Below are 24,459 nucleotides of genomic sequence, written 5' to 3'. Positions count from 1 at the left end.
TTTGTCTTCTTCATCAGTTTCTCCCCCAACTCTTTCTTCTGAAAAGTTTTAAGCATAGAGAAAAGTTGGGGGGAAAAGCCAGTACAATGAACGCCTTGTAATACTTTCATCTAGATGCGCCCGTTATTAACATTTTGCGCTCTCTCCATCTCTCTCTCTCTTTTCTGAACCATTTGAAAGTGAGTTGCGTCATCACACCTAAGCTTCAGCACAGGCCTGTACCCAAATATCACCCACAGGAAGTCCCCGGTCCCGTTTCCCTGCCCCCAGGGCCCCTTTACAGACGTGTGTCTACCCTCCCTTCTTCAGGAGTCAGTCTAGGGTCACCCGCCACAATTGGTGAGCGTGTCTCTCTGTCTTTAGTCCCCTTTATTCTTGAACGTTCTTCCCACCTGTTTTCTTTCATGCCATTGACACTTAAAGAGTCCAGGCCTGTTGCCTTGTGGATCGTCCCCCATCTGGTTGGATCTGTTTCTTAGTGATGGGATTCGGGCTGAGCATTTTTGGTGAGAGGCTGCTGTGTGACCTGCTTCCTGCTCAGGGGGTGCACAGGGCCCGTTGGTCCCATGTGCTTTCCGATTTTTAGCACAGCCTGAGCGCATCCCGCGGGGATGAGAATCCTCGCACGTACGGCTTTGCACCCATGTGCAAATAGACCTGTGAGTGGAAGTTACAGATATTCCCGGAAGCAGAAAGGTAAATGGGAATATTGTCTGCCGAGCTGCCTCCCTGGAGGCGGACCCAGTTCACGCCTTTACCAAAAGGGCACCAGAGTTCCTTGTCCCTCTCTGCTCCCTGCCCAACACGGGGCACTGTCAGTCTTTTCATATCTGCCAGCTGATGGGATAAGGACACCTCCCTGCTTTCATCTGCCTTCTCGGGCACCCGAGGGTATTTTTCTAGCTTCCGGGCCATTTGTGTTTCTGCGAATTTGCTGTTGCCCCCCCGGCTTATTTTCTGTGGGGTTGCTTGTCTGTCTGTATTGACTCAGAAGGCGGATGGGTGCGTACCCTGCGCTCCGCCCAGCAGGGACATGGAATGGCTCTCCATCTGAGCGCGGGCAGTGGGGCCTGAGCGGCGGTGTGTGTTGGGGGCAGTGGGCAGGACGCGGGCACCGCGGGGCCGCGTCCAGGTGTGTTGTCGGGCGGGGAAGGCAGCGTTGGCTGAGGAAGGGGTGTTCAAACAGGGAGACAGAAACTCGGTCACCTCCGATCAGCCTCCCGGGTGATCTCCCTGCTCACCAGGTTCGGGGGGCCGCTGAGACCTTCTCCCGTGAAATCAGAACGCGTCTCGGCGCGCAAGCCCACCTTTTGCGGCTCTGGGCAGCCTCCTCCTGGCCTCGGGGGCCTCACACCTGCGGGCTCCTCTGCTGGTCTCAACCGCCTGCGCGTAAGCTTTTTCTCAGCCTTCCAAGTTCGTTTCGGCTTCATTTCCTCCGAGAGGCCCTCTGACCGCCTGAGCCCAGCGGCTGCGGAGCCCCGCTGCCCCGCAGCCGCCGCTGGGGCCGGCCCTGCTTTTCTCCTTTGTTGCACTGATCGCAGGTCGGGCTGCACGTTCATCTGTTTCCCTGGCTGTGTTGTTGCCCTGCTAGTCTGCCAGCTCCCGGCGGGGGGCTTAGGACTGACAGGTTCCCCCTCACCGGGCAGAACACCCTGCCCGACTCATTCCTCCGTTATGTGGACGGGACAGCCTCCAAGTCGCCCAGCCCTCGGGCATCTGGGTCAGTCTGGCTGAAGCCACCTCCTGGCTGATACCTTGGGGGCCTTGCTGTCCTTTGCCTTAGGGGACCCTGGACTTACTGTCTCGGGGGCATACACGTCACAGATGGTCCTGCAGATGCTGTGAGGACCCACGGTGTGGCCCTTCGTGAGCACGGCTCCCGCACGTGGACAGGGGCAAGAAGAGTGGACTGAAAGGATGCGGTCCAGCCAGGCTGGGTGTCTGCGACAAGGAGTTTGGTCTCAATCTGGGAGGCCTCGTGAGCCCCCGGAGGTGGTGCTCGGTGCTGGGGACCCGGAGGTCAGTCTGGCAGGGCGGGGAGGACCAGTGATGGGGCACAGGGTCTCAACCAGGTGAGAAGGGGTGGGTGGGAGGGGCCAGAGAGAAGGGGAGGCCCCACGAGGTACAGGGAGAAAGCGCTACCGGTAATGCCGACGTTCCGTGCTAGCTGTTCCGAGACGACGGATGATTTTGGTGACGACGAGAAAGTCCATGTTCTAGGTTGAATTGTGTCCCCAAAGAGAGATGTCGAAGTCCTGACTCTGGTCCCTGTGAATGTGACCTTATTTGGAAATAGGGTTGTTGCAGACGTAACTAGTTAATACGAGGTCATATGGAGTAGGGCGTCCTGATAAGAAGCGGAAGAGAGACACAGAGGAGAGGCCACGTGACCACAGAGGCAGAGGTTGAAGGGCTCTTCAACCAAGCATTGCTGGCCACCGTCGGGAGCTGGACGAGGCGAGGAAGCATTCTCCCTTACGGGTTCCAGAGGGAGCACGGCCCTGTTGACACCTTGATTTAGGCCTTCCGGCCTCCAGACTGGGAGAGAATAGATTTCTGTTATTTAAGCCACTCGGGTTTTGGTCCTTTGTCCCAGCAGCCACGGGAACTCATACAGTTAGGAATTGGGAAAGAAAGATGCCATTTACCAAGTGCCCATCTGGTACCAGGCGAGGTGCCTGGCCCCTTCACACGTATCATTTTGTTTGGTCTCTCTGCAGCCAGCAGGCAGGCACCCCCATTATATACATCGGAAATTGAGGCCCAGAGAGGTAGAGCCGCTGGGCCAAGGTCACACAGCTAGTGAGAGATGGAGCCGGTTGCAAACACAAGTCTGCCTGAGTGGCACAAGGGGAGCCAGCTGGGTGAGGGTATTGGTGTGTGATGTGTGGCCCTGTTGGGGGGTAGGGAGAGGTGGGGGAGGGAGGATGGCAACAAGCCAGGCATTCTCTTTTCTGACTCTGAGGTTCCTGGGGGACTTCCAGGTGGAGGCGTCCAGCACGCCGCTGGCTCTGGGGGTTGAGTGCTCAGGAGAGGCCCGTCTGGACTCTTAGGAATCCTTGCCCAGGGACTGGACGATGTCTCAGATCCCTTCAGACCTAATTTTTTATGCCCCTGAGAAAGCGCCAGTGTTTTCCTTGCCTTCAACCCACCTGGAAAATCTGTACCATCTGTCGTAAAGTTTCCAGGTCCTTGATTTCATTTGTTTCTCATCTTTTAAGAGGCATTCAGAAAGGAAGATGTGAGTGGGCGTAACTAGTGATGGCACAGTGATGAGTGGACGTGGTGTGGGGCTGTCAGGGCTGAAGAATGATTCTGGAATGTGGAGCAGGGGGTCTGCCAGGAGGAGGGGGAGTCAGGGGCTTGGGGAAGCAAGTGGAGCCGCCGAAGCCACCTGCGACCACGCCCCCCTTGCCTTTCTGGTCCTGGCCCCTTCTCAAGTCACCTGATGAGCCGGCCCGCTCGGAGGATGCAGGCCACTGTTGGGGGCTGCAGGTGGAGGACCCTCCGTGGGGCCGGGTGGCCTGGACCATGTCCTCGAGTTCAGGGGTCCTTCCAGGCACCAGTCAGTCCCACCCACCCTCTGTGTGCAGAAGGAGCCGCGTTTCTCTCCTTTCTTTAAACCATCATCACTTTTGCTGGGTCCCCAACCCTGGCAGGGGTACAGGTGCAGAAGTTAGGCTGGAACTTTCTACACTGCAGGTGGCGACCCATTTGTGGGCATGAAATCAGTTTAGTGGGTCACAGAAGACTTTGTTACGTAAGAGGTTGAATTGAATGCAAGATAGCAGACCCATCCCAGGGAAAAAAAAAGAAAAGAAAAGATAGAAGAAGAGCAGAGCACATCCCGAGTCATAAGGCTACTAGGTATTGTTTGGTGAGAAATATCTGTTATGTATTCACATAGTATATAAACTATTGCTGCCTGTGGTAGGCTGAAAAACGGGCCCCCCAGAATACATCATGTTCTCATCCTGGGACCTGTGAGTGTTGCTTTATTTGAAAAGCAGTGTTTTTGCAGATGGGATTAAGGTGAGGACGCTGAGCTGGGGAGATTATCCAGGATTATCTGGGTGAGCCCTAAATGCCATCACAGTGACTCTTAGAGAGGCAGAGGGAGGTTACAGACGGACACACAGAGGAGAAGGGGATGGGGTGGGGGGAGGGGCAGAGATGCGGTGATGCGGCCGTGAGCCAGGGATGCCGGCCGCCACCAGGATCTGGACGGGGCGGGAAGGATCCTCCCGCAGAGCCCAGAGGGAGCCTCGCCCTGCAGACACCTGGATTTCAGCCCAGTGGTACCGACTTTGGACTTCTGGCTTCCAGAACTGTTGTCTTACCAGTTTGTGTTGGTTTGTTACCGCAGCTACAAGAAACAAATACACTTTGGAACAAACAGCCCCAAAGCGCAGAGGCAGAACTCGGCAATCAGTTATCCTGGCTGGGGGCCTGCGGGCTGGCCGGGGCTCAGCTCACCAGGCTCGGCTCCGTGGGGGTGGCTCTGCCCCATCTCATACCCTCCTCCTGGGACCAGCAGGAGGCAGAAGCACAGTAGGGCAGAGGGAGCCGCCTTCAACCTGGACTCAGAACTGGAACATTGTTGCTTCCACCCGCCTGCCGTGGCCAAGCCAGCCGCGTGGGCCAGCACAAAGTTATGGGACTGGAAGAACCCTCTCCCCCGAGGAGACCCTGGCGAGGGTAAGGCTGCAGGGGGAGCCCGGACTCAGTTCATCCCACAGGTGTGCACACCTGTGCCTGGGGGCCACTGCCCGGTGTACCCCTCTCTCTGGGCGCTGATGTTGGAACAGTTTGGGAGCCACTGGCCGGGGGCAGAGAACCTGGCTCCCAGTGCCTATCCCCCGTGCCCTCGACCCTGGCGTTCACGGGTTTTCAGGGCCTGGCTCTGCCTCTCTGCGACTCTTCCTGAGAATCAGTCTGGAAGGTTCCAGGTGGGGCTGGGACAGCATCTCGCCTCACCCCCTCCCACCACATCCTCAGAGGAGAAGAGGGGCTCATCCCGCAGGGCCCAGGAGGGAAGAGGACTGCTTCCCCAGCCCCAGCCAGTCGCGGCCCCAGGATGGGACGTGCAGATCCGAAATTAGCGTGAGTTCCTCGGGGTCCTGGTCCTCTGGTTTCAGACCACACCGGGGACCTTGGAGAGGTCATGGGGCAGGAAGCTCCCACGAGGCTGGGCGCCACGGCCGTGCCTCCCCATGGGTGCTGGCCACGCTGCCTCTCCTGTCCGCTCCGCCCAGAACCGACGGGCAAGGGGCAGGGCTCAGGCGCCCCCTCCACCCCTCGGCCCTGGGAACCACCTGAGGCCATGGGAGAGGAGGCCATGGGTCTCTGGACCCCTGGACCTCTGTGGGTAGGGGAGGGGTCCCCACGAGCCAGGGGCGGCCTCCCAGGGGCCTGGCTGCCACTACAGATAGGGGAGCAAGGTGCGGTGGGAGCTGAGCTCCATGGGGGCATTGGTGTGAGGGGAGGAGAGCAGGCAGCTGAGGGTCGGGCAGACGCCTGGAGAGGCACGAGCCAGGCCCTGGGCTGATTTCTACCCAAGGGTCCCAGGGGCCAAGAAGCCCCTACGCCAACGTGCCCATCTCCTGGGAGGCTCTTCTTGCAGTGTTGTGGCAGATGGTCCCATGCACAGGTGTCCTGGCCTCCGGCCAAGGTGGACAGGAGGCACCAGGCCCGTGGGGGACCCTAGTCGGGGGGATGCCGGCCCTGGGGAAGTGTGGCCCAAAGGCAGAGGGCCGGCCCCCTGCCGGGCGCTCTACCAGGGAGCCAGCGGGCTTGGGGTTCGCGCCCACGCTGTCCTTGGGTGGGGCTCGTGGGAGGGGGAGCAGGTCCTTCCGAGGGTCCTTGTGACTGTCCAGTGCCGTGCTGAAGCAGCGCCTGCCCAGTGGATGGATGGTACCCACGGCTCCTCCTGCTACAATTCTTTCAGACGCCTGGGCAAACCCTCGGCCTCCCTTGTTCTCAGGGTGACACCCATGCTTTGCGATGGACTGTCCGTTGCACTGGCCCCTGCCCACCTCCCACCCCAGCCCCGTGTAGCCGAGGGCGCCCGTCCTCCCGGGAATGTGGACTGGCCTCGCCCCCTTTCCAACCTCGCACAGGCCGTTCCCTCTGTCTGGCTCGCCCTTCCAGCTGTTGAGCAACTAGCCGCCCCTCGGCCTCTGAATCTCCCGGGGTTCTCTCCTCCAAGGGATCCCCTCGACCCTCCGGGAGCTCGCTCTGTGCTACCCTCGATCGGGCCCTGGTCACCCACCGTGCTGCCCCTCATTCCCCGTCTGACTCTCAGGCTGGGAAAGTAGGGACGTGACAGTTCCTGTCTCAGGTGTGGTGCAGTGTATGGGACTTGCTGAGTGGGGACTGCTGTCATTGTCACCGACACTGTTGTCGTTTCTGCCCTGAGCTGGGCACGGGCCGCAGGGCGTAGGTAGCTGCAGAATGAACGATTGGAGAAACTCTTCTCACTTACAAGCACGAGGGGCTGCCATTCTCTGCCTGGGATGCATCATCTGTCCCCACTTGCGGGACCCGTGGGCCTGGCGGTGATGCTTTGCTGCCCTGGGGTTTGCTGCAGGGGTACTGGTTACCATCCCCTGTCCGCTGGGTGGAGAGCTTCAGACCAGGGTGAGTCATGAAAGTCAGATCAGGCCAGGAGAGTCCCCGCTGGCTGCCAGCACCTGCTCCGACCCTTCAGAGCCGATGGAATGAGGTATTTTCTGCTGGGTGCTGGTGGAGGGATGACGCGGCCAACCCAGGGCCTCGGCAGGCAGAGTGGTGGGAAATGTGACTCGGGCTGGAGGGCGTGGCCCTGGAGCCTCTCCGCTGTGGGGTCCTGGCCCGGGCTCACTAGGCTTGGTTTGTACCCATCACGCGCACGATTAGCCGGGATAATGCCTGCGGGTTCTACGCTGCGGCGGGCTGGGGGCAAGGCGGTGCTTCCTGCTTCCGTAGCTGACAGGTCACATCGCATCTCTGCCCCAGGAGATCTTAAAGATGAGTCTAGCAGAGGGACACCAAGGAGAACGGGGGTCACCTAAGGGACCAGGCTGTCAGCCAGACCCGGGCAGGACCCCAGTGCTGCCTTCCATGCCCAGCGGCCTCCCGTTGGTCTCCCAAGCGTCCCAAGCCTCAGTTTCCCCTCTGGCACACTGGGGCCGTGGAGTGGGTTAAGCAGGTCGGCCCCAAACTCATGTCCACCTGGAATAGGGTCCACCTGTGACCTTATTTGGACTAGAGTCTTTGCAGATATAATTAACATAAGGATGGAGATGAGGTCATCCTGGAAGAGGGTGGGCTCTAAATCCAGTGACTGGTGTCTTTATAAGAGACAGAAAAGGACACACAGAGACGTACAGAGAAAAGACATCCATGTGAGGACAGAGGCAGAGATGGCAGTGATGTGGACACAAGCCCCCAGAAACTGGCCGATGTAGGGCAGCATCCTCCCCCAGAGCCTTTGAGAGAGCGTGGCCCTGCCTACGCCCTGGTTTCGGGCTTCTGGGCTTCAGGCTTCCAGGCTGGGAGAGAATAAACGTCTCCTGATGAAGCCCCCAGCTTGTGGGGCTTTGTCGCTTTGTCAGGCAGCCCCAGGACACGGGTACTGGCTGGGAGGTGCTGGGAGGGCTTGTGGGCTGCGCCTGGCACACGGGACAGTGGATGGTCCCGGCCCTCCCCCAGTCCCTCCCCCACTGCCTTTGCAAAGTCCCTTTCCCGGACGCCTGGGAACAGGTGCAGTCTGGAGCCGGGTGGGAGTCTATTTCGGTGTGCTGGGAAGGGCTTGGCCCGTCCCTCCTCGGGCATGAGGGTGGGCAGCTGCCACGTGACCCTCTGGCATGTCCGTCTGGAGCCATGTTGGCCTCAGAGGCTCGAGCCCTTGCCCAGCTGCCGCCGGCAGCCTCCAGGGTCCTGGCCCTTCGGGTGGAGGCCACAGTCCATGGGGATGCCCGGAGGAGGGACAGGTAAGGCCCACACTGCCCTGTCCACTGGGACCACCAGCCCAAGAGGATGGCTTCTTTTCTAACTAGAAGCCTCCAGTCCCCCAGATAAGCTCGGGGTCCAACACGAGGGGGGCAGCGTGAGCTCTGCCTCTGTTTATAAAGGCACAGAGGACCGGCGCTCACGCGCGCCGACTGTGCCCGGCCCCGGGGACTCTCTCGTGAACTCCTGATGACAGCCCTGTGCAGTGACCCGTTTCACAGATGGGCAAGCTGAGACTGGGGGAAGGGGAGGGTCTGGTCCGGCGTTGCACCGTGGTGAGTGTTGCAGCGGGATCCTACAGTCTGGCCGAGTCCCTGGGCCCTCGGCCTCTGCGCCTTCCCTCCCTCCCTTTCTTTCCTTTAAAGCGGTTCTCGGTTCTCGACCGAGGGTGGCTTTGCTCCCCGGGTGGACTTTGGCAACATCTGGAGACACTTCTGATGGTCACAGCTTGGCGGGGGTAGGGGTGCCCCAGGCACGTGGGGGATGGAGGCCGCGGACGCCGCTCACCATCTGGGAGTGCACAGGGCGGCCCCACAGAAGAGGGGTCCAGCCCAAAATGTTAATTGGGCTGCGGCTGAGGAACCGGCCTTAAGGAATATCGTAAAAGACTTAAGTCCTTCCGGCGTTGACGCAAAGAACAGGGCCCATCGGGCTAGTTAGACGGAAACAATAAGTAACTTGTAATCCACTCAAACCCCACCTGTTGACAGGTGAGAAAGCTCTGGGTCAGGGTCGGGGTGGGAGAGTGAGATGGCGGAGGGGAGGGGGAGGGACAGGAGCTTGGACCCCCAGAAGCAGAGAGGTGGGTGGAGCCTCCGTGAGCCCAAGGTATGCAGGGGCTCCAGCCGGGGTCCAGCCTCCAGGCTGAAATGCTCCCTGGTCCTCAAGCCTCCGTCCGGGCGCGAGGCTCGGTGCCCAGCGGACCCCTCCTCTCTGGGCAGCCACAGCAGAGCCTTGCCCTCACTGGCGTCCTCCTTTCTGGCTGCGGAGTCTGTCCAGAGGCAGGATCCGGGACCCGTCGTCCATATGTCCCCGTCAGCATCCCACACGTGGAGACACTCAGGAGATTTTTATGGAAGGAAGCAGCTCTGGGGTGGGGCAGCAGCAGTGGCTTTGAAGCCAGACCAGTGAAGCTTCCAGCCCTGCCTCTGGCCTGACCTCACTGTGGCCCTGATCAGGGTGCTTCCCCACTCCGGGGGGGGGGCTCAAGGACCCACTGTAAAATGGGGGCGATTACATTCCTCCCTCCCAGGGTGCTGTGGCCCAGCATCGCAGACCCTCCATCTTTGTCCCACCAAAGCGTGTAGCTGTGGGTGGCCCCTGGCCTGGCCAGGCTCAGCCCCCCGTGGAGGTCTCACTCCAGGACTTAGGGCACCAGTTGGCTTGGGGTCAGGTAACATCCCCCAACCTGCTCAGTGTACTGGATTGTTCTGAAAATAGCGGCAGATTCCAGGAGCTGAGACATGTGACGATGTTCATTTCTCAAATGGAATTTCCATGCGGTGGTTGGGCAGGTCTCCCCGCTCAGCTGAGAACGCAACGCCCTTCACTCCCTGCCGTGCTTTCGCCAGATGATGGGCAAAGGGCAAAACAATATAATATTAAAAATTGCACAAACCCGGTGAAATACGCACTGTTGTTCCCGATTCACCGATGAAGAAACGGCATCTTGTGATAAAAATAGCAGTAAGGGAAATGTGATTCTCTTTATGTAAGATTATCATAAGAGCTAAAAGTAAAAAAAAAAACAACTCTAAAACTTTTAGAAGAAAATGTAAGGCTAAGCCTTTGTGATCTCGGCTCGGACAGTGGTGTCTTAGAAATGACACTACGTACACAAACGACAAAAGAAAACGTAAATGAATTGGATTTCGTCAAAATTAAGCACCCTTGTGCTGCAGAGAACATTATGAGGAGGATGAAAACACAGCTCACAGAAGAGGAGACAATATTTGCCAATCGTCTGTCGGATGGCAGGCTTGTATCTAGAATATGTAAACAGCCCTTATGACTCAGTCAGAAAAGAACCAAATTCAATGGACAGACAAAGGATCCGAATAGACGTTTTTCCAAAGAAGATATTCAAATAGTGAACAAGCACATGAAAACATGTTCAACATCATTAGTCACCGGGAAGTGCAGATCCCAAACCACAGTGAGACAGACTTCACACCCACCAGGGTGACTGCGATGAAAAGGACCAACAGTAACCGATACTGGCAAAGGCGCGGAGGAGCTGCTGGGGGGAAGGTGAAATGGTTCAGCCGCTCAGGAAAATAGGCTGGCATTTCCTCAAGTGGTTAAACAGTTACCGAGTGACCCGGCAAGAAAGGGAAACGTGTCCACACAAAAGCGATGGTGCGTGATGGTCGGAGCGGCTTACCTGTAACAGCCCCAGAGCGGACACAAGCCCCGAATCAACGATAAATGGGTCCATGTGGTATGTTCATGTAGTGGAGAGTTATTTGGACATGAAGAGGAATGAAGCAGTGACACCTGCTGCAACGGGGGTGGACGTTGAAAGCGTTATTATGTATATATATCTGTAGGATATAGGCTCCCACACTGCGGTGTCTCACGGCACACAGCCTGGAGAGTGAGGGTCCCTGGCGGGATTAGCTCAGCCCTCACAGACCCTCCCAGTGGGAGTTGACAGCTGGGGCTTGGGATCCTGCAGGCCTGGGTTCCAGTCCCAGCTGTGCCGTGTGCCCATTTCCAGCTCTGTGACCCGGGTCATGGGTGGGAATCGCCCAGCGCAGTGCCTGGCCCTTAGTCTGGGCACAAGAGCTGAAAGACGATAGATATTGTCACTCAGACTCTTAATTTTCACCCCCGCAGGGCGCTGTACTGTGCTCCGACTCACCACATGCATTCCCTGTTTCCCATTAGATTTAAGGAACCTTTACGGGGCATCTTCTGTGTGCCGGGCCCGAGGCATACGTTGTTGGTCCAGTGGTGGCCGCCCTGGCTCACGGCAAGGTGACACCAGGGACACGCACTGGCCTGGGAGCCCAGAGACCCAAGCCCCGGTCCTGGCCTGGCCTCAGACTTGCCATCTGTGGCTCCCCCCGTGTGTGGGGAGAGGGGATGGGCCCAGGTGCCCGCTAAGCCCTGACCTTCCAGAATGCTGCCCGTGAGATCCTCAGACGCCTCTCCGGTCAGGAAGGGCTGCTCTTCCGGCGATGAAATAACACCCTCCAGGGACGTGGGTGGCCAGGGCACCTGGACCAGCTGCTAGAAGCTTCAGGAGTCTGTGAGTTGCTAGAAACTCAAGCTGAAGGTGACTGGGCGCCCCTGTGGGCAGCCTGAGCTTCCAGGGGGCTGTTCACTGCCGTGTTCCCCCAGCTTCTGCCCCCCCAATCCAGCACACACCACCCCTGCCAGGCCCCTGCCACGTGCCAGCCTCCAGAAGCCCAGCCGGGGGCAGCGTCACTGTCCCACTACAGAGGAAGACAGGCTCAGACCGGGGGCGGGGAGCCGGCGCGTCCCAGGCCCCGCTCCAGCTCTTTCTCCCCACAGGGCTGGTTTCCTGGGGCCACCGCAACAAAGAACAGACGTTATTCTTGGACAGTTCTGGAGGCCAAAAGTCCGAGATCAAGGTGTTCCCAGCGTGGCTTCCTTGGCTTGCAGATGGCCGTCCTTCCCCCTGCGCTTCACACCGTCTTCCCTCTGTGCGTCTCTGTGCCCTAGTTCCCGTTCATAAGGCCACGGTCACATTGCATCCAGACCCACCCAAATGGCCTCACTTTAACTCAGTCACCTCTGTCCAAATCAGGTCACATTCCGAGGTGCTGAGGGCTAGGACTGCAGCACGTGAGTTTGGGGGACGTAGTTCGATCCATCACAGACGCGTTCCCTTCTGTGGTCTCGTAGGAGCTCCCCCCAGCGTTTTCCAGCTAACGCAGTCTAAGAGTGAGGGAGACAGGGCGGCTCACTGGTTTTCCTTTTCCTGCCACCCCTCCTGTACCGCCCGACCCCCGGCCCCAGCCCGGAGTAAGGCTCATTTCAGGCTCAGGGGGGCTGCTGGTGACCCCGTGGCCATCTCTGTATGGCTGAGAGTCCGAAGGCTCCCTTGCTTCAGGACAGGAAGAGTCCTGGGGCTTCAGGGACTCTACCCCACCTCACGGGGCCCCCGGGGGTCTGAGCTGAGTTGGCTGGAATCTAGAAGCCAAGCTCTTCTCGCTCAGCTAGAAATCCCTTCTGACTCTTCTGCCTCCCGGGGTCAGTGGAGTTTAACCTCGTGAATGTCCCCCAACCTCTCAGTCGTGGGGGGGTCTTGGGACCCTGACCTGCCAGAAAAGGACCCAAGCATCAGTACCGCCACTGTGGGCATGGGGACCCCGGATTCCTTACCCCAACTGAGACACGTTGGATAGAATAATTGTGCTGGGACAGCAAGCAGCGCCCAGGATGGTCCAGGGGAACTGGGTCATTTGTTCCCTGGCCCGGCATAGGTCTTTAGGGGGACCCGGCAAGCAGACAGGAGCCTCCAGGGGTGTCTCCGCCTGGGGAGCCCAGACTACCTTCTGCGAGTCAGAGGCTTACTCACCATTGTGGAGAGGTGACCTGACTTGTCCGAGGTCGCACAGTCCGTGACCCAGGGGGACAATGGGCAAGTCCCCTCACCTGCTGTGCCTCGGTTTTCACACCTGGAAAATGGGTACATGTTCTTACAGGATCACTGTGCTATGGGAAACGCTCAGCACACAGTGGATCGGTACAGAAGAGGCCCTGGACGGGGGCCTTGAAGACTGAGCTGGGTTTTCACAGGCAGCGATGGGCAGGCACAGCACCCCCAGGAGGGCATGGTGGGAGCCAAGGCTGGGACCTTGCTGGGACCCCTGAGGACAGCTTTGGGAGAGAGTCTGTCTGCCCCCACTCCATCACAGAGCTGTGGCTGCCCTGTACAGATGATAGGCGGGCCCCAGGGGTGAATGGCCACCCAGAGCCCTTGGCCCACAGCTGGCCTCCCATTGCCCTCACTGGTTGGACCTTCAAAGCCTCCTGGGAAATCCTCTTCCTGGTCACTGTGAGGTTATCATGTCTGGCTGTGGGGGTCCCCGCATGAAGCAGGAATCTGGGGTTTTCCCCGCAGTGACTCCACCTGAGCTCTGCCCTTGGTCGCTGGGGGCCAGGACAGCTGACCTGCAGTCTAACCTGGCATCTCCCCGGGCTAAGCAGCTGGGCCCCAGGCGCCTGGGGGATTTAAGCAAGATAGCCTCATGGGAACTGGCTAGGACAGCTCTGGTTGAATTTGGAGCAGGCAGGACCAGTTTCTGGAACCAGACCCAGAAGGCAATAAACTTGTCCCAGTGCAAAGAGAGCTCAGAGCTGTCTTTGCTGGATGGAGGACAGATGAATGACGTGCCTGAAGAGTCAGAGAGGTCTGGCAGTGCAGGGACAGCCTGAGACCCTCACAGCCAGCTGGCTGGGTCCAGGCTACTGATGGCCTTGGTGAGAACAGGTGGGAACTGGCTTACTGGCTCCTGGTTAGAATTAGCAGTCAGCCCTGAAGGAGGCTAAGATGGAAGTAATGACGTGTGATTTGGCTTGGTTTTCCGACACATAACGCTTGGGAGGGCGGGAAGGGAGCTCCCGGCCTATTCCTGAACCTACAGAGGACATCCTGAGGGCAGGGGAGACAGACCCCCTAAGGCCTTTGTGTCATTAACTCCATGTTTAGAAAACCAGTCTAAAGAAACCCCTGTGCTGGAGGGCGTGCTGGCTGCAAGGATGCTTGTGGCCACGTGGTATGTGAGAGCCGCCTCCCAGCCAGGCCTGGCTGAGCGCATCTTGCTCTGTCTGCACTGGTACCCAGTCCTAGGGAGCCGCACTTCTCAGACCTGGCCCCTGGCCCTGGGGGACTTCAGGCCAGAGAGGCAGATGGCCAGTAGGCAAGGGCCACCCAAATTGGTCAGTATTGTGATGGAGATGAGCACAGTGATGTGTGCTTGCTGCTGTCCCAGAAGGCACCTGTGCCTCTTGTGTCACCTCCTCCTGGAAGCCCTCCCTGACTACACACAGGTTCACCTCCCCACCGCCCTGTGCTTCCCGCCATAGTTCTCTGCTCATTGTCACGGTTAGAAAGAAAGGCCTGAGGGGAGGCGAGAACGGTGAGCCTGGGAGCCGCTCTAGGCAGATGGGACTCTCAGGAGAGGGTGTGATGCACAGTCTTCCAAAGCTTTCAACAGTAGAACAGAGTCATACAATGTGGAAACCCCAAGCCAGCTGTTTGCATAATACCGGGAGCAGGGTGGAGAGCTCTACAAAAGCTCCCCGGCTGACGGAGCGTGGGTCCCCGTTAGATCCCCAAGGATGCAGGGAGCTCCACCTCCTGATACCAAGGTGGATTTGCCTCAAGAGCAAACCCTGGAAAGCAAGCTGAACGTGGGCTGTTGGTCTTTGGCCAACCCAGCAGTGCCTGCTTGGGGGTCCAGCATGAACTGGGCCCTTCGAGAAGGGACAGGACCAAATGCAGAGCCTTTGAGGGAGAGCGGAGATAAACAGTTGAAAAAGTCCCCAAGGACCACAGAACGACGTGTGCTGTGCTGTCTGGGAGGTGAGACATGAGGTGAATCGCTGGAAGAAGAGGGGCGCCTGCCCCCTCCACGCCCACTCCCTGGGCCCGGTATGTCCCCTCTCCTGCCGCCTGCCTACGCCCGTGCCTGGCCAGTTTGCATACCCGCCTCCCCGGATGCCCACCAGCTCCTCTGTTCCTGTTTGGTGAACAAGTGAGCCCGTGATTTGGGACTTGCAGACCAGCAGGTGGCAGAGGGGATGGTGGCATCAGACACCTGAGGGGGGACCCCAGCTGAGTCCCTAATCCAGCCCTGTGGCTTTGGGGAAATCCCCGTGCATCTCTGAGCCGCCATGTCCTCATCTGTGAAATGGGGGTGACAGGACATTCCTGTGGGGTGTGGTATGGACCAAATGGTGGCCAGGGCTGGGTCTGTTTTGTTCCAGTGGAATCCGGGCACATAGTAGGTCTCAGGCATTTGTTGGGTGAATGGATGAATGAACAGCAAACAAGAAGAAGCAGAGCTTTACTGTTTGGTGTTTGGAGTTGAACACGCGTCGGCCGAGCACCCTGCAGTTTTGCCGTCAGAATGAGGTCGAGGTGACCTGCAGCAGTTTCCGTGGTTAGGGCCCCGGGAAGGGCCAGGGTAGACGCTCCTTGGCAGGAGAAGGCAGGGCCCGCCGTGCTCCCTGCACAAGCGAGGATCCCGTGGAGGAGAGATGGTGGACACGTGTTCAGGTGGCATCACAGCTGGCTCCCAGGTCCCACGACAGGAGCACATGGCACATGTGCTTGTGTGTCTTCACTGATGCCAGCTTGGTGAGTTACTATGAACAAAGTGGGAAACCGCACCCAGGTGGGTCTGTGCGAATGGAGTGGAGGGGAGAATGGGGTGGGTAACCCGGCCAGAGGCAAGCTCCCCCAGCTCGCTGGGCAGAGGGTGTTGAGGCCCCATCTATCAAAGTAAAGAAACCTACAAGCCCCCTGACGCTCTTGCCCGGTGTCCTGGGGGTCTGCCCGCCAGGATGGACATGGAGCTGAGAACTTGACCTTGACCTTGGCAGTGATGCCTGTGGGGCTCAGCCACCATGCCTGCTTCCCAAGGCAAGCACTAGGGAGGCCCAGTGCTGGGTTAGGGTGGATCCCATCTGGAACATCAGGACTGGCCCCAGCTGGGCCAATCGCTGGGGAGCAGAGGGCAGTGTCGAGAGCCCCCACTGATCCAGAGATCGCCATCAGACCCTCTCTGGAGGGAGCAACTGTGTCACCCGCCCCCCGTCACAGTCCTTGCCTCCTGTGCCTGCCTTACCCAGCGGGCGCCCAGGTGGTCGTTGGCCTCATGTGTGTTCTCATCTGACCCAGACAAGGGTCCCACATTTAGGAATACCTACCCCCATTTTATAGAAGGGAAGACTGAGGCTCTGTATGGCCATGTTGGCCTGCCCAGGGTGACAGCCAGGGAGGGGGGCAGGTGGGGTCAGTGCAGGCTGCCCCCCCTTCCTGCTCACCCACCCAGCCGCGGGCCGAGGCCAAAGACAAACCTGGGACAAGCTGCCGATGAGGCTGCTGAGGGGGCAAAGGTGTGGCCCCCTCCCGACAGCCTCTGCCCCTCCCCACCCCCAAGTCACAGGTCTGCCTCTGAGACCCGGAAGGACTAAGCCAGCAGCTGTTGGTCCCCGCACCTGTGAGGCATTGTACCAGAAGCTTTCTCCACGTCACTGGGTTCTACACGATGCCTCCTGAGACCAGCCTCCAAATTAGTCGTGAACACAGAGGCTTCTCAGAGCTCAGTCAGCTCTCAAGGTCACACAGCTGCCCCTGGATGGTGGGTGGGTTCCAAACCCGGGCCTGCCGGCCGCTGTCCTGGTTCCTCCAGGCCTCGTGTACCTGGGGGCAGATCAGAACTGTACCCGGAGGGATTATAGAGGCGGGGTCACAGCGACTGCCAGGGCAGACCCTTGGAAGCCACGTCCCTCCACTGTGAACGTGAGTTCTGTGTTGATGTTACCGGTAATCGTTCCTTTCTTCCCAGCAAGGCTCCCCAGGCTGGGATTTCATTATCTCGGGGGGATTAAGTAGTCACGGCCCCATGGGATTGATCCGTTACCACTTGACTCTATGTTTTACGTTATTATTATCATCGCAGTCGGAGACTTGTTAAATGAAATGTTACAGCCGATCCAGAAACCGTAGAGAAATGAGCCTGCTGCCTTCAGGGTTAGGTCTGGAGTGTGGTAGTTCGCGTCTCTCTCCGTTTCTCTCTCTCTTTTAAGTTTTTTTTTTTTTTTAATAGACTTTATTTCTTAGAGCAGTTTTCAGTTTATAGAAAAATTGAACAGAAAGTAAGGAGTTCCCATATACACCCCACCCCAAATCCCCAGTTCCCCCGTTAGCATCTGCCTGTTAGGTTGTTGGAATGTTTGTGTGTGCTCCATTTGTTACAACTGATGAACCAGTTTTGCTATATTATTATTAACTAGCGTGCACGGTTTCCATCGGGGGTCGCTCTTGGTGTTGTGTTCTCTGGGTTTGGACCAGCGTGTAACGACGTGTATTCACCCCTGTGTGCCGCCCACTTACCCCTCCCTCCCCACCCCTCACAACCAATGATCTTTCACTGTCTCTGTGGTTTTGCCTTTTTGATGACGTCATAGGGTTGGAGTCACGCAGTGTGTGGCCTTTTCAGACTGGCTTCTGTCACTTAGCAGCGTGCATCTGAGGTGCCTTCAGATGGCTTCATAGCTCATGTCTTGATAGTTCTTGATGTAATGAGGTCTGGCCAGCACTGCCGCATCCCTGTCTAGGGGCCCACTCCTGCCCTGTCCTGCCACGTGAGGGTCCCGATCCCTCCTTGCTGCAGTCATGTACCAGCTGGGCCGCCGCTCCTTGGCCCCAGTCCACTCGCCGGGCGGCAGCAGCAGTGACCACAGCACTTGCTCTGCCGGCTGCTGGGAGCACCAGTCCCCTTTGCAAAGCACCCAATCGGGCAGCTGCAGGAGGTTCGAGGAGTAAGTCCATCCTGAGGGGTAATCAGGCCCACGCCTCAAATCCACAGGATTCTCAGGCTGGGATCCCAGGGCCAAGGGGGCAGATGCGGGTTGGAGGGAACACCTGCGCGGGTGGTACCTGCACAGACAGGCCCCCTCTGTGCAGTGTCTACTTCCCACCACCAGGGGGCAGCACCCTGCTCTCTCGCCCTGCCACCAGAGGCCCCAGCAGGTTGTGGAGGACGCGCCAGGCGGGCAGAGTTGGTGCTTCCATAAACACGATCCTCTTAAAGCAGCTTTCGCCCCAAATCAAACAGTATTTCCAGTAACCAGGAAACTGGTGATGTCAGGCTGTGTATCCTTGAAAATGACAATGGCTATTGTGTATTGAGCATTTATGGTCTGCCGGACCCTGGGCTGCTTGCTAGACGAACATTTCTTTCCATGGTCCTAGCATCCCCTGGGGCAGATGCTGTGAGCAGAGGCCGGATGGCAGATGGACAGATGGCTGGGAGTTCCAGGTTACTGCATGTAGGAGGTGAAGCTGGGCTGCACCCGGCCGTCTGCTCCCAGGGCTCTGACACCCATCCCCCACCACCACCACGTGGGTGGTGGGTAGACCTTGCCTGGCTATGCATGGGGACGTGAGGCACATGGTCCTTTGTATGCGTGATGGATGAAAAGATAATAGCGTTGGAGGTCTTTGGGGCCACGCCCTCACATCCTGATTTAGCCTGTGTGGACTGGGTGACTCAGGGGCCCATCAGCCCCGTGTGAGCCCTGGGGCTGCCCTTGCACAGCCATGAGCCGGCTCCGCCTGAGGTTTCGAACTTCAAGTCCAATGGCTCGTTCCGCACAGGGAGTCCTAAATTCTAGCCCAGGACATCCTTGCTCTCTGCCCGCTTTTACCAATTTTACTAAGTACTGGATGAGGCAGTTTCTGTGATCATCGTATGTTGACGCTTAAATCAGAGTGGAAATGTCAGCACAGCTCCCAGGACGGCAGACAGAGCCCTGGGGCCCTCGCTGGGCTCTGCACGGTCCAGCCTGCCGTCTGGTCCTGACGCCCTTGGAAACGCAGGCAGGCCTTGACCCTGGGCCTGGGGTACTAAGGGCGACACCAAAAAATGATTTTTTTGTGCCCATCGTCTCCTTTTTGGCACCTGTGTCTCCAGGCTGTGTGGCTTTTGTCCCCAGACAGCTGACACCTGCTACCCTTGGGGTCTTCAGAGCCTCCTCCTGGAAGGCCTGATGTCCCCAGCGTGGCCCAGGCCCTCCTCCACGGTCAAACTCCCCACCGCGGACGAGACCCAGAGGAGGGAGCCCTGTGCTGCAGGAGCGGGGCTCCTGGGACGGGATGGGGTCTGGTGGGCCTGGGGGGCAGGCTGCAAACTGGATGGAGAAGTGTCCTCCTCTGTCTACAGCCACCTCCTCCGTTTTTACAAGAATGAGGAGACCTTCTGGGGCTGATACTCAATCAGTGCTGGGGTTCAGCGATTTTGTAAATGTGCGTGTGTGCATGTGTGCATGTGTGTCTCTCTGTGTGTGTCTGTGTGTATTTGTGTGTCTGTGTGTGTATATGTATGTGTATTTGTGTGTGTGCGTGTGTATCTGTGTGTGTGTATGTATGTGTATCTGTGTCTCTGTGAAAGTTTATCTGTGTGTATATGTGTGTCTCGTGTGTATGTGTCTCTGTGTGTATGTATGTGTATATCTGTGTGTCTCTGCGTGTGTATTGTGTGTGTGTGTGTGTGTGTGTGTGTGTGTATGAATATGCTTAACTCTCCAATGAAGCGTGGTGTATCTGGGGCATCCCAGGTGGCGGGTGTCTGCTGGGCCGCATCACCTCCCCGGGGCCCCCCTGTGGCTGCAGCGGTGTACAGGTGGATGGCGTACCTGGGCCCGTGGGCTCCCCGCCTCAGGTGCCCGCGGCTCCCTGGCTCTTTCAGCCTCTGCTGAAACCTCAGAACTCATTCAGCCCAGGAAAGGGAGACAGGAGTTCCAGCTTGGGGGCAACCCTCACTGGGGCGACGGGAGCAGGACCCGTGCCCCGGCCCCCTTCCTTCTGAGGGATGCCCTGGAGGGGCTCCGAGGTGGGGTCCAGCTCAAAGCATGCCATCACTGCCCCCACTCCTTCCTGCCACCCGGGGTCCCCTAGGTGCACCACCTGCACCCCGCCCCTGCCTCAGCCTCGGGTCGGTGACCCCAAACCCAGACGGGAGCGTGGGACTGGAAGACGTGGATCTAAGCGGAGACCCGCGCTTGCGAAAGGCAAAGGCTGTTTGCTCAGAGCTGGCTGGGCGGGGGGTCAGCCTTCGTCACATGCCTGGCGGAGACCCAGAGGCAGGCAGAGGAGTGGGCGAGCTTCCCAGTGGAGAAGAGGGGGCTCAGGGGCCTCTGATGGGGGCTGGGGGGCTGCTGCAAGGGGTGTCCCAGGTGACTGGCCAGAGGCAGGCTGCGCCTCCTTGGGCTGGTCCTGAGTGGGGGGTGTGTCGGGCTGCTGGGGCCCCGTCGTGGGCTGTGCTCTCTGCCCGCGGTTCCACCGCCTCCTTGTGCGGGGACGGAGCTGGTCCCCAGCCCCTAGGCATCCCCCGACCACAGCTCTGCCGCTTGGCCTGCAGCTGGTACTCACCTGGCTGCCGCCACTCCTGGGCTGGAGCTCCCCGAGCACAGACCCGCCGTGGGCCCTAGCGTCCCGCACGCCGGCCTCCGCGGGCACTGCCCAGACCCCAGGAGCCCCACAGTCGGGCCCTTTGACCATCCACCCTGACCTGTCCCTCTGGGGGTCTCCAGCGCCTCCTCAGCCATCCTAGGTCACGGCTGGCTCTAAGGGGGACAGTGACAATATTCAGGTCCCTGTCCCCAGGGCACAGAGGGGATTCAAAGCGAGCTCACAGGAGGATGTGGTCATTGCACTCTCAGGAGAGGGGGCCTGGGTCCCTGGCTGCAGCAGGACTGGCCAGCTCACCAGGCCCCTGAGGGCCACAGTCGTGCCAGGTCAGGGCCGCAGGGGGATCAGCTGCCCTTGGGAGGTGGGCACACAGAGGTGGGGGTCAGGACCGCTGTCGGGGTCTCGCATGACCTGACCTCCACTGGTCCCCCGAAGCCCTGTGGGTTGTGCCGGGAGATGCGTTGGGCCCCGAGTCCTCGCACAGTCGCTGGTTTGCCCACTGGTGCCCGGCATGTCCCACTTTCTAACACAGCGCCTTTTCCCCACAGTGTCGGAGCCCCAGGCTGCCCACAGTGCCCCGGAGAAGCCGGCCAGCACGGCGATCCTGTGTAACACCTGCGGGAACGTGTGCAGGGGGGAGGTGCTGCGGGTGCAGAGCAAGTACTTCCACATCCAGTGCTTCGTCTGCAAAGGTGAGCGCCGACCCACGTCCGCGATGGGGCCAGGCACAGCCCTGCCGTGTGGCCGAGCCCGCCTCCCGGCTGCCACGCTGGGCCCCAGAAACTCGTTAGATCTGGGATGCTGGAAAAACGGATCCCAAACCTTCATACAACAGCGTGATCTTTTCAGCGTGGCCCGTGTCCCCTGTGGGGGTGACGGGGGCATCTGCCCAAGGGGGAGGGTCAGAGGACGAGGTCCAGGTCCCGGGCAGTGTCCTCGGATGGCCGTAGCCGTGTCCGTGATCCACTGGCCAGAGCAAAGTGGCCGCTTGGGCCCCGTAGCCACACGGTAAATGGCCGTCACTGGTGGCATGAACTCAGCACCTCAGGGTGCACAGGACCTAAGCTGGGCCACGAACCTCGGGCGCCCCTGCACCCTCCCAGAGTGGGACTGAAAACGTTACTGTTCACTCCAAATGAACACGGCTTTTTCTCCGATTATAAAAAATAACGTGACTATCACTAAATTCAGATAATACCAAAAGGATAAGAAGAAAGTAAAACAAATCACTTGAAGTCCCTCTATCTGAGCCAGGCTTTGCTCGGAGCCCCCTTCCAGCCTAACCTTTCTCCCTACGCTCCAGTCACTACATATTCTGTCGTGCACAACGGGGTTTCGTGTGTTTGCATTTAGTTTCCTGAGAATAAATGAAAACTAGCATTTTGGGGAAGGGATGGGCGGATCAAACCAATCTGACACAGTGTCCAAACCCAAAGAATTGGCAGTTTTAAAGAAAGAATTCTTTTAATGGCCCTGCAAACCCCTCTTACCTCTGGACAGCAAGCGGTGTCGTCACAGCCTGCTCTCCTGCGGGTTTGAAACGACGTCCAGAGAGGCACAGACATTCGCATGTGGGCCTCGACGGGCCGCGGGGGCAGTGAGCCCCTGGGCTTTATGGGCAAAGATGGGAAATACGCCACGTGTAAGATAATCCGGCGACGTGGCTTTCATCAGCACCACGGGGCCCGTCAACTGCCTGAGTGCCCTCAGCCCACCACAGTCTCGGGAGGCCCTGCTGTGCACCAGGCCCGGCTCTGGAAAGCGCTAAGTAGGAAGGCGTGAGACTTAGCTTTGACAGGTGAGGTCTGGTGAGGAGATCAATCTCCCAGCTTGCCGGGAATAGTTGGGTGTTAGTGGTAGAAGCCGAGTGCCAGGAAGGTGGCCCACCGGGAGGGATCTGGGAACTTCCAGAGAAGGCTTCCCGGAGGAGGTGGCGTTTTGGCTCTAAGTTCAGCCAGAGAAAGAAGAGGAGAGCTGGACCGTCGGAGGTGGCCAGGCCTGTGCCCGCGGTGCGGGGCGCAGTGTGGAAGGTGCAGCGGGGCCGAAGGAGGGGGACTGAACCTCAGGGGCTGCCAGGGAGCCTGCCGGTCCTGCCGAGGAGGCTTCCTTCTCTCACCTTCTCTCACCTCTGCTGAGCGCTTCCTGTGAGCTCAGTGCTTTCCGTGTGTTTTCTTCCAAAGTCCTCCAGTATTAGGGGGGCTGAGGCGTTGTCTCCAGTGAAAGATGAGGAAGCAAAGGGTGACGTGTGACTCGCCTGGTTGACACCTGTGGGAGCAGCTGGCGAGAGCGGGGGGAGCCCTCCCCACGAGCCTCAGCTCTGCCCCAGACCCGGCATGGAGGGACGGGGTGCAGGGCCCCCAGCAGGGTCTGCATCCCAGTGAGGAGGGGGCGGACACGCGTCCACCCACCCACAGATTCATTCTGTGCCAGGTGCCGTGTCAGCCTGCCGGCAGAGCGGGGGCCCCTGCCTTCAGTAGGTGGCATGTCTGCTTCACCTGCTGAAGGGTGACAGGGAACATCTGAGTTTTCCTGCAAGCTTTGAGAAGTTGTGTTTTGTGAAGCTTGAGGATTGCATAGTCTTAGATTGATCTTTTATCCAGGCTCTCATGAAGATGCAAAGTCTGTGAATCATTGAGGGTGCTCTTGGATGAACAAAAAAGAAGACCCAACTTATAGTGTCTTAAGTTACGCGGATATGTGTCATCTTAACAGGAATTCTGGAGGTCGCCTCCTCACCCCTAGAGCTGGTTAATTTAACGGCTCAAAAAAGTCATCAAAGACTAGGTTCTTTTTCCAACTCCCCCGCCCCATCTTATACATGTCAGCAGTAACTCTCCTCATGGTCTCAAGATGGCTGCTGTAGCTCCAAACATCACATCCTCACAGATGGACACTCAGCCCTGGGGAAGAAGTTGGGCAGGGGTGTGCACAGGCAAAGGGGCCCTCCCCCTGCATGATTACTCTGATTGGGTCATCAGGGTAATCTCCCTTCGATCAGGGAGGAGAACCTTTTCCCTGGAAGCCCACACAGGCTTCCTGTATGACTTGCTGGCTAGAACTAGGTCACACATCCACTCCACCGGCAAATAGTAATGGGAGGATGGGGACTGACTGACTCCAGCCGTGTTCGTCCCTGGGTGGGTGTGTTGCCAGGCCAACCGAAACAGGGTCTGTTAGCCCAGAAGACAACTGTGTCTACTTCTGATCCAGGAGATCCCGATGTGTTGGGTTCCTGCCACCCAGGGACTGGCTTGATGTGCCTTGGTTTACATCTCAAAATCTGAACGTTAAACCTGAAAATCTGTGAAAGAAATCACATCATTCTCCAGACCGTCTTGGCCGCCTCAGGCTTGGGCTGTGATGCCAGAAGGTCTGGGTTCAATTCCCACCTCTTCCACCCCCAGCTCATGTGGGTCTTAGACATGTTCCTTAGCCTCAGTTTCATTCGACAACCCGATTGGGCACATACTCCGTGCTGGGCTTGGGATGCATCCGTGAACAAAACAGACATCCTTGTCCTTGTGAAGATCACATTCTAGGGCAGGGAGACAGACAATAAGCACTAGATAGAGTAAACGAGCAAATTTCATCATATGCTGAAAGTGAAGTGCTAGGAAGGGGAAGACAAAGAGCAAGATAAAGACGGGACTGGGAGTGCCGGGGAGTTACTATTTTAAATTGGGTAATCAGGGCAGGCTTCGTGGAGGAGGTGACCTTTGCTTGAAGACTTGAAGGAGGTGAGGGAAGAGCATTGCAGCCAGAGGGAACAGCCAGTGCAGTGACACTGAAGCAGGGAAGTGTGCCTGGCAGGTTCCAGGACAGCACGAGGCCTGTGTGTCTGGAGTAGAGTGAGGAGGGGGAGTGGGGGAAGGCTGGGGGGAAGGGGGTCCTCGTGAGGACCTGGGCTGTGACACTGCGAGAGAAAGAACACAGGAGGATCCTGTCCATTTTAGTTTCATGGACCACTGGGTGCTGTGCTGATGAGGGGAGGCCAGGGCAGGGTGGGGAGAAGGGCCTGGGCCCCAGCCTGAGACCACGGCAGCTTGGACGAGCGTGTGAGGGGGCGTCTGCTTCTGGATTGTCTTGAAATCCAGCCAGCTCTAGTTTCACGATACAAAATGGGAATCTGTGTAGGATAGAAACATAGCAAACATCCAGCACATAGCACATCCTCAAGAAAAAATGAAATCTGTCGCCACCGCTACAACTGAAATTCGCACAGGAAAACAAATCCGGTTCTCTTGACCTTTTACGTGTAGTGGAGTTCTGCGCTTTTAGAACTTTTGTGGCAG

The 24,459-nt window shown here is 58.3% G+C and overlaps 1 protein-coding gene across 9 annotated transcripts in view; it reads left to right on the top strand.

Annotated features, from left to right (window-relative positions):
* ABLIM2 (actin binding LIM protein family member 2) overlaps positions 1–24,459 on the top strand; it is a 150,852-nt gene that overhangs the window by 19,584 nt on the left and 106,809 nt on the right. For all 9 annotated transcript variants that reach the window (XR_009519632.1, XR_009519631.1, XR_009519629.1 and 6 more), the window contains exon 2: positions 20,716–20,859. Coding sequence is in view for 2 of the 9 variants with exons in the window: in XM_060013032.1 (XP_059869015.1) it covers positions 20,716–20,859 (144 nt within the window). In the remaining 7 variants the exon portion in view is untranslated. The remainder of the gene's footprint in view (positions 1–20,715; positions 20,860–24,459) is intronic.

This window comes from Delphinus delphis, chromosome 5 (genome assembly GCF_949987515.2).
Source record: "Delphinus delphis chromosome 5, mDelDel1.2, whole genome shotgun sequence".
Taxonomy (NCBI): Eukaryota; Metazoa; Chordata; class Mammalia; order Artiodactyla; family Delphinidae; genus Delphinus; species Delphinus delphis.
This window is presented reverse-complemented; position numbering and strand designations above follow the sequence as displayed.